Source organism: Hippoglossus hippoglossus, chromosome 12 (assembly GCF_009819705.1).
Source record: "Hippoglossus hippoglossus isolate fHipHip1 chromosome 12, fHipHip1.pri, whole genome shotgun sequence".
In the NCBI taxonomy this organism is placed as follows: Eukaryota; Metazoa; Chordata; class Actinopteri; order Pleuronectiformes; family Pleuronectidae; genus Hippoglossus; species Hippoglossus hippoglossus.
In genome coordinates, this window is record NC_047162.1 from 7,830,548 (window position 1) to 7,851,076 (window position 20,529).

General features: G+C 41.5%; 2 protein-coding genes across 3 annotated transcripts; both read right to left on the reverse strand.

Moving 5' to 3' along the window:
* Positions 1-754: 754 nt before the first annotated feature.
* LOC117771863 (guanine nucleotide-binding protein subunit alpha-11-like) lies at positions 755-6,488 on the reverse strand. 2 transcript variants are annotated; one of them, XM_034602693.1, is made up of 7 exons: positions 6,175-6,488; positions 3,326-3,510; positions 3,046-3,152; positions 2,639-2,767; positions 2,367-2,496; positions 2,100-2,253; positions 755-1,485 (listed from the first exon to the last, which is right to left on the reverse strand). In XM_034602693.1, exons 1-7 carry the CDS (start codon positions 6,290-6,292, stop codon positions 1,295-1,297), a joined length of 1,014 nt encoding a protein of 337 aa, XP_034458584.1. In that variant the 5' UTR covers positions 6,293-6,488; the 3' UTR covers positions 755-1,294. The 2 variants fall into 2 exon arrangements, with proteins under 2 accessions (XP_034458584.1, XP_034458583.1); XM_034602692.1 differs by having other exon boundaries at positions 2,998-3,152; positions 6,175-6,483.
* A 1,592-nt stretch (positions 6,489-8,080) lies between these two features.
* LOC117771862 (guanine nucleotide-binding protein G(q) subunit alpha-like) lies at positions 8,081-20,204 on the reverse strand. Its single transcript, XM_034602691.1, has 8 exons — positions 19,853-20,204; positions 19,388-19,544; positions 15,665-15,849; positions 12,551-12,705; positions 12,169-12,297; positions 10,803-10,932; positions 10,159-10,312; positions 8,081-9,558 (listed from the first exon to the last, which is right to left on the reverse strand). Exons 2-8 carry the CDS (start codon positions 19,521-19,523, stop codon positions 9,368-9,370), a joined length of 1,080 nt encoding a protein of 359 aa, XP_034458582.1. The 5' UTR covers positions 19,524-19,544; positions 19,853-20,204; the 3' UTR covers positions 8,081-9,367.
* Positions 20,205-20,529: the final 325 nt, after the last annotated feature.

Sequence of the window (20,529 nt, forward strand, 5' to 3'; positions counted from 1 at the left end):
CGTGTATGTTTCTGGGACTGAAGTAGATAAACTGTGTGTGTGTGTGTGTGTGTGTGTGTGTGTGTAGGTGCAATTGTGTTATTAATACCAACATGGAGCTGCTGTTAAATCCTTACAGTAGATTTGTGAGCCTGATTTTGCAGCCACAGGGTTTTATTACCCCTCAGGTCGTAAGACAGAACAAATAACAATCACAAATGAACATTGTCCGTTCCATGTCCTGATAATATTCACACGCTTTATCACGCGCTGGTGAGAAAACAGTGACCGAGCCAAAGCAAATACATCATGCCTGCCCTTCCACTGTCTATAAGGCAACTTCAAATGGCCCCTTTATATTCTGAATTAGCACTAAACCTTTTGACCCTTGAACAATCCAACTATAGCCACAAAGCAGATAAAATCAATAGCACTTGCACAGCTTCTGCTTCCATGTGGAAACAGGCATTGTTCTCGTCTCTGCACAGGTCTAACCTCGCTGAATGCCTCTTTTCACTTACCACGGTTCAATTCCAACAGTTAAAGACAGGAAGGCAGAGAGCAGACCTTTGCACACTGTCGACTGTTGTTTGGTACAAAGGTTGTTACCACAGCTTCGGTGTGGCCACGCCTGGAGCTCGGGCGCAGACAGGAGGTGTCCAAATTAACAGTCTGCGGCGACAGTATCACACATTCCTATGGGTTTTCTTTTCTTATATTTATGTATTTTTATCCTCAAAATAAAAACATGTGCAAATTGACAGAAGAACGGCACAGAATTTGGTTTGTTTAAAAACATGCATTTGGTTTAATATGTATTAAGTGACTTTTTCACAGCCTACATGCTTGTGGTTGTTGTTGCACACTATATTATAAAGTATAAATAAAACTTAAGACACTGAACTTCCCAGTAGACAATCCTTTTTTTTGCTCCTCCCAATGTAGCAATGCAGAGTGGCTTCAATTCTTGATAAATCAGACTCTGTCAAACCGGTTTGCTACCGTTGGCTGATTCTCAGAGAATAATGTTGGAATAGTAACACTTCTGTAGAAACATTAACCAACACTGCAGGTGTCCATTTCCCTCCTGTAGCAAATATAAATACCCAATATTAAACTGTGTGATGAACTGTGTTGAAAAACAGGGCACAGACACAAACTGTCAGTGTTTTACAGTACTGACATAAACATGTTACCTGACAGTGCTGTCTGAGGGCCAACAGCACATAAAAGAGAAAATGTCCGTGAACCTGTTACACCATGTGACTTTCTTGTTCCTAAAGGTGAAAGAAATCGCTTTGTCCCCTGGCCTCTTTTACTCGAGGTTGAACCCTTTCAGGATATCTCTGAAGAGTGTGTCTTTGACGTCTTTGAAGACGATGCGGATGTTTTGGGTGTCCGTGGCACAGGTGTAGTGCGTGTAAAGGTGTTTCTCATGTCCTCGGTGATTCTCCTCGTACATTTGCAGGATGAACTTTTTGGCAGATTCAGCATCATTCCGACGCCCTGAGAGAACAGACAAGGTCAAAAATTGTCACTCCTTCACTCCTAATATAACAAACGTTAGAGAGTTTACTCTGCATCGAACAGGAAAGTGAAATTTCAGATGGTTATTACCACAAAGTATTGTATATGCCAGAGAAAATGTTTTATCATGAGAGTAATTGTTGCCGAAAACTCGTGACATACAGACTCATATGAGGTCTCTGAAACCTTTGACGCCCAAATCTAATAAATAATCAATCAATGAGTCTAAATTTGTGCCAAATTTGAAGAAATTCCTAATTTCACTTATCAACACTACAACTGGCATTCTTTGGGATGGGAGAACAGGAAATCGGTCCGAGCAACATAATATCTGAGTGCAAGCACACAGTTAAAGCATAAGCAGGGGCTATTAAGGTGCGAGTGCAGGGTTTTGAGTGAAAGCATTACAAAATCCTGCTCTCGCACTGACAATCTTCGTCTTGAATAAAATTAGAAAAAACTACGGGGGTGTCTTCAAAGTGCTTGTTTTGTTTAACAACTGTCTAGAACACAGAAATATAGATGAAATGGCAGAGAGCAAATGCCGTCCACTCAAGAGTAAACAGGAAGTGACAGAGCAGAACATGCTTTACCTTTGTAGGCTGGGAAGTAAGTTGCCAAATGGGACTGTGAGATTTTCTCTTCGAGCAGGTCTGTTTTGTTCAGGAAGAGGATGGTGGAGGTCTCTTGGAACCACTGGTATGAAAGAATGGTCTTGAACAAGGCGAGGCTTTCTTTCAGTCGATTCTAGGGAAAGGGGAAAGATAATCTTTAGACAACGAAGAAGGGTCCACAATGTGGAAATAGATGGAGGAAATATTTTTGGACCACCACTAAGCAAAATGTTGATGTGAGCTTACGTCATTTGGATTTTCATAAAGCACTTGGTCATACTCGCTGAGGGCCGCCAGGAAAATGATGGATGTGACATTTTCAAAACAGTGGATCCATTTCTTCCTCTCTGAACGCTGACCACCCACATCCACCATCCTATAAAATATCAACGCGGCTTGATTATTAAATGAATCGTTCCTTACATCGCTACATTGTGTAGCTTGGCTCAGAAAACCCATCATTGTTATAAATGATCTTATATTTATTCTGTAGCAGGTGATAAAGTGCAGCAGGCTACCTGAAGATAGCTTTGGAAAGGACAAAGGGGTACTCGATGATGCCTGTGGTGGGGACCCTGACCCTCAAGATGTCCTGCAGGGTCGGGATGTAAAACGGGCCTGTGATTCTGTCCAAGTCGCTCAGGTAACTGAAAAGTTAACAAACAATGGATCAAGTTTAACAGCCTAACACACTCTTGACCTGATAGAAGAGAACACCACACAGAACACTGCACTTTATGCCCAGTTTTATTTCACATTTATCTGAATGAATCCACACATGTATTTGAGCTGATGCAAATGAACAGTTGCTTTGGTTCTCTGGGAGATCCTTGGGCTTGTGTAAATGATCCGATTTTTTATAATATAAGACTCTTACTATTTGGCAGAGTCAGATAACTGGAATTCCCTCCTGCGGTCGTAGCACCTTTGAACACTGTGGTCATTCCACACTTTCCTTATGGCATCCACCTGCCAAGGCTGCAGAGCGGACACCATGGTTGCGTCCACTGTGCTCAGCTTGTCCGCGTGACTCTGACACACAAGACATCCACACAAAAGTTGTTTTGTTCTGTGCTGTGCATGCCCACAGGCGGTAACACAAGGTGTTAGTGTGTGAGTGCAGCGCAAGTGACACACCGAGTTTCATAAAATGTTGCAAAAGAATTATCATTGTCTTTATTTTTTAAACCTGTAAGGTTTCTCACAGTGTTGTGCACGTCGATGTAGTCAATCTGTAACGTCCTCATGGCGTGGATCAGAGCCTGGATGGCTGTGACAATGTTCTGAAACACCAGCCGAGTGAAACCCCTCCTGTCGGCTTCACTGTATCCACTGCCATGGATGATCCTCATCTGTTTGATGAAAGTGCTCTTCCCACTTTCACCAGTCCCTGAGCAAATTAGGTGGATGAGACCGAAGGATGAGATGAACAATAAGATTAAAAGCAAAGCCAGAAATATGTGAAACTGTGACATGCACTGAGAAATACATAATCTGAACACCAATCAGCTGCAACAAAACAGTTTTTTAAATGAGAACAGGCTGTAGTTTCACAGGTTGTAATAGTCCCCCCCACCCCTCAGGCAAAGAGGTGTGTATGCGTGCATCAGTGGAATCAAGTTTAAGCAAGCCACCAATAGTTCCTAAGGGGCCCAACACTCCTCTGAAATTCAATCAAGGTGCACCAAATTTCTCACACACTAGATATCAACTCCCTGAATATGCCAGATTTTTTCATCAAGATTAATTACAATTCATATTAAGTGAAAATTTAAAAAAAATGCTCTATCTTCCTGATCTGGATCTGCACCAAAATTGTTTGGGTTCTTCCCTGACCCCGACCGCATCCTTCCACCAACTTTAATGGTAATCCATTAGGTAGTTTCTCCTTAATTTAGCACACAAACAAACCAACCAACCAACAAACAAGGCACTTTGCTGAAAACATAACGTTGGAGGTAAAAATAAATATATAAATAAACAATATGAATTAAACGTGTTTGTTATTGTGTGTATTTGAGTTTTTTAGTCTGCAGGGAACATTCGATCCTGGCTAAGTCAACACGTCAATCAACAGCCAGTGAACTGCTTCCTGCCCACTGGTTGTAAATTATACTCTCGATAAAAGTGTCAGCTCGCCACCTGAAATGCTTAAAAATGTTAACCATTAGACTGACCTTTACAGGAGGATATTGTTCTCCGACCAGTCTAACTCAAGTTGAAGTTTAAAGTAGCGCTGACCTTTAAACAAAGTCCTTCATGTCTCGTGTATTGTTTCCAACATAACCAACAGTGGGGCTTTTATAAGTGCGGCTGTTTTGATAGTTCTGGGAAGAAAACAGGCCTCAACTGAAGCTATTAGGAGCTGTAATACATTTCACAATGTGTTTACTCATCTACCCGGTTGTCAAAATGTTGCTCTGCCCCGTATTGTTCTCTCTTTCAAGTTCTGCACTTTTAACATACCTGACTTTGTTTTGCAAATGCATCTTGGCAATTCAGACGAAGCAAAGAAACAAAATGAAAAAAAAAAGAAAACAGCCCGTATGCACTGTGTTGTCGACCTATATGGCTTTTACAAAAAAAACTCCAGAAAAAAATGCAGCACTCTAGTTTGATTTGAATCAGGGGAGAAACAACTATGAAGGTTATCAAGCCGCTGACTCATCAGGGTTTCACCAACTATTTGAAGAATGCAAAGGATAACCTGCCACTGTTTTAAAGGAACAGTGCACACAAAAACATAGCCTCGCTATCTATTGATTCAAATACTTTCGTCCTCCCTGTTGAATTGATACATTCAACTCACAATCTTTTAAATAAATAAAATGATAGTTGGTCACAATCTGCAAACAATAACTGAAACTAGTTTCTACTACAAGCTGTCCACCGTCTGTCTCCGCAAAGACGCTCCTTTTTTGTGTGGCGTTAGGTCATGATAATATCTATTAGTTGGTCGGTCCACTGCCTGCGTCCAGACTGAATTATCTCCAAAACCTTTAGGTGGATCATGGTCCCCAGAGGATGACACTTTTGGTTATGGTGAAATATCTCAACAATTATTTGATGAATTTCCCGGAAATTTTGAGCAGATTTTCTCAGTGACCAAAAGATGAATTCTTATAACGTTGACAATACTTTGACTTTGATGAGTTTTGATGAAATTTGGCACAGACAAATTTGGTCCCTTCAAATTGAATTACCAAGGTATTGATGATTGTTTCCTTTGTAATGTAATGCCATCAACATAAAATGAATAGAATTTGACCTTTTATACTTTTATAAATAAAACAGCCTCTGATATACTTAAGTAAGATGGTGAACAGTATGCCCGCTTAACATTAGCATGTTAGCATAGTCATTGTGAGCTTATTATCATGCCGATGTTGGCATTCAGTCAGCTCAAAGCATCACTAGGAAATGTTAGTATTGTAGCTCATAATTATTTTAATTATCAATTTATCTTCAGAATTTTAATCAATTTGTAGTTTTGACCATAAAATATCAAAGAATTTTCACATGAAACTATTGATTGATTGATTTTGTGACTGATTAAAAATAACAAAGGTTGCAGCCCCCCCCCCCCCACACACACACAAATTTAAGGTATTGTTAGAAAGAAATACAAATACTAACCAAATTGATTAAATATTTATAATATATCTAAACTCATAAAAAACAACAGCAGTTTATCTCAAATATACGCCATGAAACTTCACATAGTAACAAACTAAATACAGTTGGGCTGATTTATGTGTCACCAAATCACAATGACGTGTGAATGAATCATCATTACAGGAAGGTCTGCTTGAACAGGTTTGTTTCTGTTATACAATGATGTGACTAATATGTCACATTGGAAAAATATACAAGTGTACATATAATTAGGTGTATTTTTTCACTTTTCAGCATAATATTGACTGATTAAAAGTCTTTGTATTGAATCATTTGGATTGCCACTGTTAAGAATGGCAGTGGGTAAACATGTGTTTTTACAAATGATCTGGCACACAGTGAACATGTGTAATCGCCACTAACCTCTACAGACACTCACCTAACAGCAGCAGCTTAAACTCCCGGCAAGACTTTTTCTCATCACGACGGAGCTGTTGCTCTATTGATCTGTGTATCCTGTGTCTCTCTGCGTCCTCGGCAGACATGCAGCACTCCATTGTCCAACTTCTACCGGCTGCTTCAGTTTTTTATGATCAACCAACGCCACATGGGAAGTGGAGTTAGAGGTATGAATGGATAATGGTCTTCCTCAGTCCTACCATGGGAACTCATGTCCCGGAACAGGTGGGTTGGTTGGTTGGCGACATACTTTACTCACTCTTCCTCCTGCAGGAACGAGTTCAGGTGCATTTCACATTCCTGCTGTGCACGGGAGGAGGAGGAGGGAGGTTGGGCCGGTTCTCACTCGGAGCCAATGCAAATGTAGGTGTGTGTGTGTGTGTGGTCAGATCATGTGTATCTACTTACAGGTGCACATACTCCCATGTGCCTCTGAATTTGAAACTCTTTACCCCACAATGAGGCAGGAGGGGAAGAAACGTCATGGAGCAGGGACTCTGGAAGTTAGACAGAGTTAAGGGTGCTGAGATAAAGTCTATATAATGACATCTACCTAGTTATTCCCCAAGTGTCTGTCTGTCTGTCTGTCTGTCTGTGGAATGCTCACCAACCCTTCATCTTATTGACTTAACGCTTGGCATGACTATCGTATTATTATGACTATCTAATTGCCTGAGAAAGTGCAAAGCAATTTGGACACACAATGTGTTCAATAATAGTAAACACTGAATTGACAGGCGGGTTCAGTTTCATTTTGTGCAAAACATCGACTATAACATCTTCACTGCAAATAATCCAGATAGGATGAACACAGTTTTCTAACTTCCCCCTGCACCATCGACTGTCTGTAAAAAGGCTCCATGCCCTGATCCCTACTGCCCAGACTCCGACTCCAAATGTGCAAGATGGCAGCGTTTGTATCTGCAATGTTTTGGCTTCAGTTCTGGATAGTGGGGGGAAGTGGAGATGGGATGTGTATCTTTTTACACAGTCTATGTGGCGCGCCCGTACATCACTGCAGCAGGGTGACGTGTTACCACTAGAGGGACCACAAGTGGAGTTAAATTACTCTTTAAGGCAATTCTCATGCAACAAAGACAAAAGATTACAACAAGCTTTTCAAACAACTTTGGCTTTACTCTTTTTATACATTACCAAATTGAATATTTTAGGGGTTTATAGAGTAAACAATTCATTGATTTAAAAAAGAAAATAATCAGACAATGTTCACTGTGTACAGTACACTCAAATGTTTGGGTTGCAACTTAATGGGTAACTTCTGCATTTTGATATCCATCTAATCTTTTGATTCATTTTTAATCAAGCATTTCAAAAAATTCTTGAATATGAGGATTCTCTCTGGAAAAATCATATTTTCTGACATTTTACAGACAAAATAATGATAAGTCAAGAAAATGTTTGATTAATCAGTAGTGAAAGTAATTGTCTCAGCCCCAGTAATTATTATAGTATATTAGGTAATGGGGCTGGACTGTTGAAAGATAGATTGATTCAGGACAGGTTTGAGTCTGCAGTGATAACAATGGGAACCGGACCACCAAGGACCATGTGGCCAGCAGCCTCCTCACCCCTTCAACCATCGCTGCACATCACTAGTGCCATGTACTGCTGCCATGTTGCATTCAGCGCCTGTCCTCCTCCAGAAATAAATGGGCTTTGCCACCCCATATAAACCACTGTGCACAACAGTACAAAAATATGGACCTCTAACATAAGTGCTGCTGCGGGCTCCGGCCAGATGGATGCATCACGGAGGAGGATTTTCCAACCGACATCTGGAGCCGGACTCCGAGCGGCCAGGGAGATAAACACTTGAATGGGCAAACAAAAGGTGCGATGAGCAAACAAACAATCTGAGCAGCAAATGAACAGAAAAAATGTCTGTTTATTTATCCAGATTACAAAAAAACACCAAGACTTGTTTGTTAAGACATCTCAGTGACAAAGAAACCGTGCAAATTAGACAGTAATTATTTTTTAACAAGAAGGAAAGGGGGTCGTGTAAACCTGCTGCGGATACGCTTTGATACGATTTTTTATTCATGCATTTGATATCTTCAAAAGTATATGAATTAATATCAAAAGTACTGGTTGAATGCCTCCGAGGTTCTTCTCTCTTCAGCAGAGAGCGTTTTAACACTTTGAAGCGCACTATCTATGAAAATACTGTACCATGCAATATTTACACCATGCATTCAAATAAACAATGGAGCGAGAGACATTATAGCAGATGATTTTAAAGGCAACAATGACTACTTAAAATCCAAACAAATAGTCCCTGATCTCTTTATTCTATAGCTTTTGATAGAAGACTCAAAGAAGGAATGCGGATGTCTCTTTTGAAATGTGGGTTAAATTATAAAAAATATACCAAAGCTGTGCTCACAAAAAACAAAGTGGTTTAACACTGAACAATGCCAGAGTGAATATCATAATCAATGAATTGAGGTACACACACACACACACACACACACAGACGGTCAGCTAACGCTACGACGCTAATGCTACAAAAGGAACAAGTGTGCAAATCAATATCTCTGATAAAATAATTGTCATTAGTGTTTGACTCGTTTTATCATTGAGTCCTGATACAAACTAAGCATTTAGAGTATTTCACACTGTTTCGTACGTTTAACTTAAAAAAATAAACTATGACCAACTCGGGTTAGTGATGTGAGGTGCTGCATTGCAGTTAGTCTACATCCACTTCCACAGATTACCTGAAGGACAGACCTCGTACATTACTGGTCCTCAGAGGCTTTTGAGGCCACTGAAATACTCCCCCCCCCCCCCCCCCCCCCCCTCTCTCAATCCATCAATGTGCATTCGTACCGTTACTGTTCTTCAACAACGTTCACAAAGAGCTCCATACGTTTCAAGAGTGCGCACAATAATAAGACTCCTCGCTAAGGAGGCCCTTTAATTGTCAGGACACGCTTCATTATAGCTGGAGACGTCCATTTGTCAAAGAGCCTCACAGGAAAATTTTGAAATACATCAGTAGTACAGTCATTTGGCGACAAGCTCTATATAGCTTCTCGATTTCCTGTGTTGGATTATAGTGTTCAGTAGCAGCGTGGGGCAAACTGAATCACCGCAGAGCTCTCCTGACTGCCGGCCGCGTGGAGCCGATTGGACCCTGACGTTTTTTTTCAAACCAGGTTGTAGACTTCCAGGTTTTCCTGCAGGATGTGGTCCTTCACCGCGCGGAACACAAAGCGAATGTTGTCTGTGTCTGTGGCGCAAGTGAAGTGGGAGTAGATGATTTTTTTCTCGACTGGATTGAGGCTGACAAACATGTCTAAGATGAATTCTTTTCCTGCTTTGACATCCCTCTGGGGACCTGGTGGAAAGAGACGGAGGGCAAAGAGAACACATTATAATCACCGGCTTATTTCTGCAGTTCGATAAAAGCTCAGAGCGGCACTGAGATAACAGATGATTGCAGAACATTCAAATGAGACTATTGTTGCTTTCAGACATGAACTGGACTCCGGACAGTCTCCTGAAATCATACGGAGAGGCTGAATGTAAGAACACAAGAGTCAGAGTCAGTTTCTGCCAGCCCCCCCTAGTAAAATGTCCGAGTGAGCCCATGAGGGAATACAGCTTGAAAATGTCTGAAGAATTCACTGCAATGGAGTGGGCAAGTTGTTAATGCTTCTAACACAAAACTGGAAAAAAACAATAAACAATATATATATATATATATATATATATATATATAACAAATATCTGAGGATGTAAAAGAGGTGTCATACATGTAGATGATGCTGACAACTTGTCTGACTCGGACAAACCCCTGCTGCGTTCTTCATATGTGAAAGACAAACTCTAGAAAAATGTCTGGACGAGTGGCTCTTATCTCCAGTGTTCATGTCTGAAAGCAGCTTTTAAAAATAAGACAATTTGATTTTGTCGAGAATTGACCGTCTCCTCTTACCATCGTATTCAGGGAAGTAGTCGACCAAATGTGAATACATGATTTTCTCCTCCAGTAAATCGATCTTGTTGAGGAACAAGATGACTGAGGAGTCTTTGAACCACTTGTAGGTTATGATGGTCCGGAACAAGGCCATGCTTTCCTCCATTCGGTTCTTTGAAATTCACACAGACACAGACATCTCAGCGTGAGCAGCAATATAAAATCAGACGTAGTGCCGGAGAGCAACACTTCAGCAGTGATTGCCTGTGCAAGCAAATTCAGCCTGGCTGTAATAATCTCATCGAGTGAACAAGCCAGGCTGAGAGCTGCACTCGGCTGAACAGAGCAACTAAACAGCTCCCCCTGCAGGTGAACGACATGCACTGACACACAAGGAGGGTCGGTCTGTCATTGTGACCAGAGAAAGAGAGAGAAAAAATAGAAAGGGAAGAGAAATGGATACAGGGAGAGGGGGAAACTGGAATAGTGCTGGACTCTGTGGAAATCTAGGTTATCATCTCCACCTAACAGCTTCGTCTTTAAACAAAGGAAACAATGTCTCTCTGTTTTCCTATTTCTTTCTTTTGAGCCCCTTTCTTTTCCATGTGCACACTAACAGGGGATATATAGTAAGAGATGTCCTTGTGATTGCAGCATTGTACCTCGTTGGCTGACTCGATGAGGACCTGGTCATACTCGCTGAGCGCCACCAGGAACATGATCGACGTGACTTTCTCAAAACAGTGGATCCACTTCCTTCTCTCCGAACGCTGGCCACCCACGTCCACCATCCTACAGCCAATAACAAAAGTCATCATATTACTCATTTACTAATCTATATATGCAGAATCGGCAGGCGAGGGAAGAGAGTCTGTAGCCAGAATCCTCCTGGTTTCTGTTTCTAGTTTAACCAATCACCTTTGTGCAGGCTTTGGCTGCCCGCAGGTAAACATTCCACGTGGAGAGCAAAAGAGGTGGAACAGATTAGCCAAAATGTCATCTGGACCTGAAGCACCAACAAAGAGTGATGCTAATTGTGTTTTGTGTGGAGACACGTTCGACTCTTGTGATTGAAGAAACTAGTCAGACTAGTCTTGGCCCGGATTTCTGCTGTCTACACCAGAGGCCCCAAAATATTGGCCGTTACCCCCGGAGGCTATTTTGTTATCAGACCATAGATGATGGGCTCTGGCATTGCTCATTTATACACAGCTTTATCAAATTCTGAGGCTGTGCTGTTTGGTATTTGGTCATTTACTATCTGTACGTGATGTAGAGAGGATGATTAAACTAAACAGGTCAGTGTAATACGTTCATATGGTTCTATCTGATACATTCATCAAATAAATCAACAGGATACATCATCTGGGGACCATGAGTGACTGTGCATAATTTCATGATAAAACATTGAATAAGTGTAGAAACAATATTATATAGATAATTCCCATTGAGCTGAGTTATTTTCAAAGTAATGGGCTCCCATTGCCCCACTTGCCCTGTTGCAAGTATGTCTACAAACAGATGCAAATGTTATCTTCCACGAAGCTGTTAAACTAACTCATATGAGGTTGGATGCTGTGACAGTACAGGTGGTACAGATTGTACTATATCGGTTATACTAAGGTATTTATGACCTTGTTATCTCCTGGGGTATGCTAAGGTTGTTGTGGGTGGTGTTGTACAATCACTGAGAGGGACATTTCAGGTCAATGTCTGCTGCGACTTGTTTGTTTCACTGGATTGTGTTGTTGTTGATGTAGTGGTAGTAGTTGCTATTATTATAATTAATAGTGGATTAGCCTGTGTCCCACCTTCTTGTAATTTCATCCATAAACACATAATGTATTTAAACTCCAGGAAATATATCATGATAGAAATTTTATTAAATAAATAGTGATGTTAAACTCCACATGTCACCATATTATTATCCTTAAATACCCCTTTTTGTTCACTGCTCGTGGGCCTCAGCTGCAATAATAAAAACCACCACAACATAAACAAACTTTAACAGCAGCATAAAACACTCACCTGAACACCACGTTCTCCAGGTCAAAGGGGTACTCTATAATACCCGTCGTGGGCACCCTGACCCTCAGGACGTCCTGCTGCGTTGGCAGATAAGCAGTATCAGCTATTCGGTCCAAGTCATTCAGATAGCTGTTATCACAGGATGACAACGCACAGTCAAGACAATGAAAACAAAACCAGCACAGAGACAATGAGACGGCATTTGTTATAAAATATGGATCGTGGATGTTCCTGTTTCGGTTGTTTGCGTTCGTCAACAACCTTAAATGGAATAGCCAGAGATCTCGAACCATCTTGAGAGTGTTACACAGGCAACTGGCAGATGAAACAGTGGAAAATATTCAGCCATGTCTGAGGAGTTGAAGAATCTGTTTACACTCACTATTTGGCGGAGTCCGAGAGCTGGTATTCCCTCTTCCGATTGTAACATTCCTGGATCCCCGGGTCGCTCCACAAGCTCCTGATCGCATCCACGTACGGGTTCGTCAATGTCGTCGCCTTCTCCACGTCAACGCTACAGACAATACTGGCGTTGGCCTGAATGGCGGTGGAATGAAACACCCGAATGTTAATGACACAATCCAACCAAGAAACAAAAACACAGAGTGCTTCATGATCTAATGTTTGTGTCCTTGTACAGTGTTTTTTTTGTAATTTTTTTTTAAATGGAAGATTGATCAGTTTAGGTTCTAGAGGCAAAGTTTTACCCAGCAGGCATCTCCCACTACAGATGCATTCAGGAAATTATCATTTTAATAGACCATAATCTTATTCAACAGATTAATTGATCGTGAAGATAATCATGCGTTGGAGCTGTATTACAGACTTTTAACTATAACTTAAAGGGATTTCTCGACATAAAATAATTACACCGCAAGCTACAGATGAAACTATTGTCAGAAAAAGAGGTTTCATGACCAGGACCTGAACTTCTTTCTTATCTGCTGCATGAGCCACTGGCGGCTCGATTCAAGCTGCCTTTGTGTCCCGCTGTGATCCTGGACTGTAATCTCCACAGTAAACTGAGAGTGGATGCAGCAAAGATCTGCAATTCCCAGCTTCTACAGTGACTACTATTACTTTCTAGCCTGCTGTTCGCCCTCCGGATATCTCACTTTCTGCTTTAATATGCATTTATTGACACAGCGTTTAGAAGCTTCTATGTGTTCTAGTTTTGTCCTTTGTCTTCTAAGAATTCTCCAGCTCTATTTACTTCCCTGCCTGCAAAGCTACTTCTGCAGTGCAACAGTTCAGCCAGAAAAACACCTGGAAAAAATCTGCTCAAGCTGTTAAAAGTTCTTTAATGGACATTTATGGGCGAACTATTCATCCAAGTCTGTTTTCTCTCATCGGCTGCTGCCTGGGACTTTTGTATCCAAGGAACTCTGCGTCAATAAACAGCCTTAAGGATCATTTATGCTGCTTTTAGATACAAAAAAGAGATACGTCCATTTTCAAACCACGTAGCCGTCACTGCCAACATAATTCCATGTGTCCTAGCAGTTGTCAGTCATTGTGCGTTCAAGTGTGTTAGGGGCACAGCTTTGACAAGAGGGTCTATGGGAGAGGGTGGGCTCTACTGGTTGCATTTAGCCTGCTCTTGCTAGCTTTTCAGGATTGCCAACCCTTGCTTTAAGAAACACATCCATGAGAGGGCAGCACAGAGTTTCTGACAATAACAAACGTAGCAATGGTGGAGGAGAATGTGATAATGTACCTCTGAAGAAAGAGGCAACAGCAGCCTCTGTGAGGCCCATTAAATACATTGCGACATATGGGAGGTGAAGTCTTTGTTGAAATTTCCTGCTAGTGTCCTACCGAACTCTCGCTTGAACTATTAGCTTCACACCTATGGACAATTTAGATTCTGCAAATCTCCAGGAGAGTACCTCCAGGAGAACCACACCGGTACAGGGAGACCATGCAAACTCCCCCACAGAAAGGGCCTGCACCACTGTGCCGCCCAAAGGTAAATTCTGGTGTTGTAAAATACATCTTACTCTGCGACGGACTGCCGACTTATCAAGGGTGTACCCCGCCTCTCACCCAATGTCTCCTCGCTCCCTCAGCGCAAAAACAGTATAGCTAATGGATGGATGGAAGAAATAAATCTGTACACAATGTAAATGTGTCTAACCAGTTTATCGCACCACTGTTGACTACAAAGAGACTTCAATAATACCTGAAGAGCTGTTTGGAGAGTCGTATCCCTGCACATACTGTCAAAGTAGTGAGTATTTTCCTGTTATTTCTGGCGGACTGAATTTGCTAGCAGGGATTGTATAACGTTCAGAACACCCTGGGAAGTTTATTTTTAGCTGCCTTTTTATATTTCTTGGGGAAGCCACACTCTCTGATGCCTTTGCCTTTTCCTGGCATTTTTACAGCTGATTTCATGGCTCCTGCTTCACTTCTTTTATGTTCCCAACTCTTTGGAGAAATGATGGGTCCAATTTAAAAAAAAATGCTATTTAAGCATCTTTTTTTTGTTTTTGGTGCCATTTCTGCTCCAATAAAGAACAAGCTGCTAAAATTAGCCTAAGCTGGCTGCTGATTGGTCGAACGAACATATCCTCACCCTCCCCCTCATCATTGAGAAATATCAGCGACTAGCCACAAGGGAACTGATTCAAAGTCTGACCAAAAAAAGTTTTCGGAAAGGATAGAACCTAACAAGAAAACTTAATATGCTGGCATTACAGTTTGACGGGTCTGCCATGACCAGGTTGCTAAGCTGTGATTGGACAATCACTGTTTGGGGGAGGGGATTAATGAATTGTCACGGGCCAAATAGGCTTCTTGTCCTCCCCGGTCCTCAGTACTAATATCTACATGGTCAGTGATGTGCTGTTATTCTGTGCACACAACTTCATCCTCACTGGTAACGAGAAAGCAAACTGTAAGCCACATGCTGACTCAGACCAGGCTAATGCTGCCAAAGGTCCATCACACCCACATGACCCCCCCACCCCCCCCCCCCCCCCCCCCCCTGCCTCGTTCTGTCACAGGACACCACAGCGAGTGGACTCTTCTCCTCTGGGTCTCAGCCTTACCTGGAACTTTTATTAATGTCGCATGTTTGTGTAAGCCAGCAAATTTGGTTGATTAATAAGCTCCTGCTGTTGCTGTGACAGGGACAGATTTCTGTATGATTAATGAGGGGTTCTCCGCCGCCCCTCCTCTTTTGTCTCTTACATGTTTTTGGCGTACCTGTCCTTACATGCCTGCACTATAAAATCATGTGTACATTCCAAAGGACAGCCTGCTCTGTAAGTAGGCAAAGATCTGGCAGCAGCAGAATCCTAAATCTAAACAATGTCGCAAATTACCAGAGGCACTTCTCCCTGAATACACAAGAATATACACTGCAGGCTCTTTCTGTGTCGGAGTGTAAACCATGAGCTCGCTTCTGTGGAACTGTCTGTGGTAAAACCTCAACCCTCAATCTGTCAGTGAGGCCGCAAAGAGAGGCCAGGGAGACAGCAGTCTGGTCTACCTTGTTGTGCTCGTACTTGTAGGGGATTCGTAACGTGTTCATGGCCTGGATCATGGCCTGCATGGCTGTGAAGATGTTCTGGTAGACCAGCCGGGTGAAGCCTCTCTTGTCCTCCTCAGTGTATCCACGGCCATGGATGATCCTCATCTGCTTGATGAAAGTGCTCTTCCCACTTTCACCCGTCCCTGTCCACCGCCAGATAAACAACATTAGTGTACAGAAACATGTATATATTCACGATAAGGCTAGTGTTATACTTGATTCATTATTAATAAAAAATGCTTAAAAGGAAACATATTAGGCTCATATTCAGGTTGATAATTATAATTTGTGTTATTACTAAAAAAAGATTTAGATGCTGTAAGGTTAAGAAAATACTTCACTTTCCTAACACTGTCCATTGCTGCAGCTCCTCTTTTCAGCCTCTGTCTGAAACACTTGGTTTTAACTCCTGTCTCTTAAAGGACCCCTTCCCCATTAAGCCCAGTCTGCTCTGATTGGTCCGCTGGCCCAAGTCCAGTGCGTATAGGAGTTGTCGGCCTTTGCTCTCTCTTTACCTGGCTTTGTTAGGGGCTGTGCCAGACAAGCCATTGTGTGTGCATTAAGCAATTATGGGCTACTGAGAAAGTATCGGCCAGACTACAGTGTTTTCTGTGGGGAGGGAGACTCCCTTTAACACAGGACTTTTACATACACAACAAAACAATATTACACACTAGACCAAAGAAAAACTGAACATGTATCATGTGTCTGCTTTAAAAGACCAGAATCAACAATTTAGAGTAGTTAGACCCATGTCCCATCCACTAATATGGAGGAGACAGTGTTTATGACACTGCAGCAAGCCACTAGGTGGCACTCGAAACACTTTGGCTTCACTTTCGAGGAGCAACCGTGTCGTCCATCTTTATTTTGTCTACGGGTAAAGCTTTGCGACCAAATAACCTGCAAGACAACTGACACTCCCATCAGCTTCGTCCTTACTTCGGGTTGAGTGCAAATTGCCGCAAATACCTGATAAACATCAGCATCTTAGCATTAGCACTGCGAGGCATGTTAGCATGCTAATATTACCACAACTGGGTCTAAGTACAGCCTCACAGAGCCACCGGTTTAGTTGCGGACTCTGGACAACAACAGAGGTCTCTGGCTCGGATGAATAAGCTACATCAGGCTTTCACTGCACAAACAAGACTTGTTAATGAGATGAATTAATAAGTTATACGTCATCATGGAATGTGTTACCAATATGTAATATTCAGAATATCACCAGCTTAATCCAATAACTGAAAGCAACAGAGTTTGTCTGTACTGTGCTTGAGGCACTTTCACGTGTCACTCTTATGCAATCTCGAAATTACCTTATTTACAATGGTCTGGCTTGTATCTAGCTCCCTGGTTCTTATGCTTGTTCTCAGAGTCAAACAGTATTTTGTCATCTCACCACTGACTTTCTGTTAAAAAAAATGAACTAGGAGAAGTTGCAGCATTTCCTCCTGTACAGACACGGTTGACAGCATGTGACAGAATACATGACGGCCACTTCCATGGTGAAGTGAGAATAAGAGCACGGCACTATCAGCACGTACTATAATCTAGGGCTTTAACTTGCAGTGTGCATCATTCTCAGTCTCAGTAAAATCCATGTGCTAATATATGTGTCAATTTTCACTTGACAGGGTTATTTGGCACGATACAAAAGTATACAAGCAGGCCAATCAAATATTTCTTTAACAGAAGCAGTCCCTGTTTTTTCAGCACTGCACACTTGAAGTCACTTTTGAACCTGGAAGTGTGGTTATACATTCATAATGAGTCAGTCATTCCTGAAGGCACAAGGACCACAACCAACGTGACCACCTTACACCTTAAACTAACATCACTGCTGATTCACCCTTTGTCAGGAACCAGGAATAAAACATGGCCTTCAAAGATGATACAGCAATTATTTATTTATCGACCAGACTAATGAGTTTCTAATCAATAGTATGTTCGCATCAGTGGCGGAAGCACATTCACTGCACTTAAGAACAGTTTTAATGTTGTAGCATTAGTGCAATATTAGTGATACATTAATATATAAGCAGCATTTTGTGCTTGTCAAGGCAAAACTAAGTTTAAAAATGTATATTCTGTGGGGGAGAGTAACTGAGTACATTTTCTAAGCTGCTGAACTTGACATGAGTTCTTGAGGTACTTGTGTTTTACTTGAGTGTTTCCAGTTTATGTTATGTTGTACTTTTAATCCGCTACATTTCAGAGGGAAATATGGTACTTTTAGTTACAAGTTACTTTTCAGATTAAGATTTTACTTATTAAACCAGTGGCTTCCAATCTCTTTAGTTTATGACCCCTGACAAAAGTCTAGTTGGGGCCTTGTGCCATGTTCCAGGCATCTGTGAGTTATTAGCTGCTCAAACAAAGGATCATTACTTCTCTTAAATATAAACAGAAATATTAAAGTACAAGTGCTTCACATTTGTACTTGAGTAAGTGACAATGCACTATTAAGTATAATATGTTACCTGCACCTTGACCAGCAACAACATTGAAGTATTTTCAGATCAGTATTTCAAATCATATAGTATATTATATAATCATGTTCCTGTATGGAGGCATTCTGATACAATCTGAGTATTTGTAACTGAAAGTACACAAAGTTCACTTCCTAATGAATGTCAGACCATTACTTGTAATAGAGTATTTTTACACTGCTACTTTTACTTGAATATAACATGTAGATGCTTTTGATGCCACTCTTATGTCACATGAGCCGCTTTTATTCAACCAGAAAGTCATTATCGCAGACACAAGAACTCTCAGTAAATGATGTTTACATGTTTTTATTTGGTGAGTTGCTTTAGTTTATTAGGTGCAAGGGAACTAAGTTTATTCTTTTAAGTACAATACCTGAGTACAGTTTTGGGGTACATTCGGGTATGTGAGTATTTCGATTTTCCACCACTTTGTACTTGTACTCAACTACTTGACAGTTGATGTGGTATTTTACATATTATACCAATACTTTGATTTCACAGCTGTAAATAACTTTTACATGTATTTTGGTGAGTTGATTTAGTTTGGTGGAAAATAATGAGTATATTTACTTAAGTACAGTACAGCACAGTTCTATTAGTATTTTTTATGTTCTGCCACTTCATACTTCTACTCAACTACTTTACAGCTACAGCTTTCTTTACACAGTAGCATTTCACAAAATAAAACAATGTCTCTGTTATGTTTCTTTAAAAATAAAATACAAAAAGTTTTGAATGGAATACTTTTACTTAAAAAGGAGTGCTATTCACACTTTTAACAAATTATGGAAGTATTGAAGCATGAATACATGTTTCACTTGTGTTTTTGGGTACCATAGAAGTGTTATAGACTTTGTTACTGTATACTATAGAAGTGTTACAGAAAGACTTTATTATTGTATACCATAGATTTGTGCTAGACTGTTACTGTATAACATAGTGATTTAGCCTTTGTTACTTTATACCATATAAGTGTTATAGACTTTGTAACTGTGTACCATATAAGTTCTAAAGAAAGACTTTGTTACTATATACCATTGAAGTGTTATAGAAAGACTTTGTTACTGTATACCATATAACGGTTAGACTCTTACTGTGTATACAGTACCTTATAAGAGATATAGAAATACTTTTAAGATGTATTATTGAATACCATCCAAGTTTAATAGAAAGAGTTTCTCTTTACCCAGTAAGAGGAGCTTGAACTCCCTGCGGGCGTCCTTCTTGTCCCGGCGGAGCTGCCGCTCTATCTCGTCGTTGATCCGTCGAGCCTCTTTGGCCTCCGGGCTGAGGCAGCACGCTCCCACCGAGCAAAGAATCATGGCTCCTGGACGATCACACTTCTTCCGAGGCAACGACGCACACAACCACAACCACACATGGTGTCGGTTACACAGGAGAAAACATGCTGCAGTCTGTACATTTCTGATTAACCCCCCCTCCACAATCCCACTGCAAGCAAACAACACACGAACCCCCCCTCACCCCCCCCCTCCGCCTCCCGAGCTGCAACCCTCCAACCAAGTTTAAGGAAGTGAACTCTCACTGCTGCTTTCTTGTTTGCTTTTTTTTTTCTAAAACCTCGATCCTCTCCCGTGAAGAGGAAATTTGCTCTGTGCAACAACTTCCACACAAGTAGCGAGTGTTTTACCCCTGGTGGCTGAGCTCCGGGCGTGGTGGGCTGAATATGGCGGAGTTTTTACATGCTGCAAAAAAATCACACAAACATGGTTAAAGTCTCTCTTCTGACGGGTAGGGGGGACAAAAAGGTATTCCTCCGCCACGGGTTGTCCTTTGATTAAAAGAGGCGGGGGTGGGGGGGTTAAGAAGTGAGGCGCGGTGCTGATCTCCCTGCGCGTCCTCAGATGTGCTCGTCCTGGCCCCGGCTCTCTTCTCCTTCCCTCTCCTGGGTGAAAACCTCCAGTGAACCATGTGACTGAAGGGCTGAGCTCTGATGGGAAACCGTGTGGGCTTTCTCTATTACATTATGGGAGCAAATTTCCGGTGTAAACTCGTAAACTACGGATGCATGTGACGGGTCGTGCAACAGGCGGCCACACCACCTTCCCTGAAAACCAATCCTCCATAGATACCCCCCCCCCCCCACTGTGTTGAGATAGAAGAAGAAGAGCACAGGCTTGGTGAAGTGTAACACAGACTTTATTTACTCAACACCTGCAGGTACAGATATCAGACACAGGAATAGATATGATCACACACACACACAGAAAAAGAAAAGCGCCACTCATGGACTCACACCCCTCACACCCAACTGCATCTCAATAGATCCCTTCAAAACACATTACAAAAAAAGAAAAAGGTTACAAA

What these genes read in the sequence shown, in the direction of transcription:
- LOC117771863 (XM_034602692.1), bottom strand. Translation starts at nt 6,292, where the DNA reads ATGGAGTGCTGCATGTCTGCCGAGGACGCAGAGAGACACAGGATACAC. An exon ending in TTTATGAAAATCCAAATGAC is followed by an intron (nt 2,254 to 2,366) that starts GTAAGCTCACAT and finishes CCCTTTCCCTAG; the next exon opens with AATCGACTGAAAGAAAGCCT. An exon ending in TTACTTCCCAGCCTACAAAG is followed by an intron (nt 1,486 to 2,099) that starts GTAAAGCATGTT and finishes CTGTTCTCTCAG; the next exon opens with GGCGTCGGAATGATGCTGAA.
- LOC117771862 (XM_034602691.1), bottom strand. Translation starts at nt 19,523, where the DNA reads ATGATTCTTTGCTCGGTGGGAGCGTGCTGCCTCAGCCCGGAGGCCAAA. An exon ending in TCATCGAGTCAGCCAACGAG is followed by an intron (nt 10,313 to 10,802) that starts GTACAATGCTGC and finishes TGAATTTCAAAG; the next exon opens with AACCGAATGGAGGAAAGCAT. An exon ending in CTACTTCCCTGAATACGATG is followed by an intron (nt 9,559 to 10,158) that starts GTAAGAGGAGAC and finishes TCTTTCCACCAG; the next exon opens with GTCCCCAGAGGGATGTCAAA.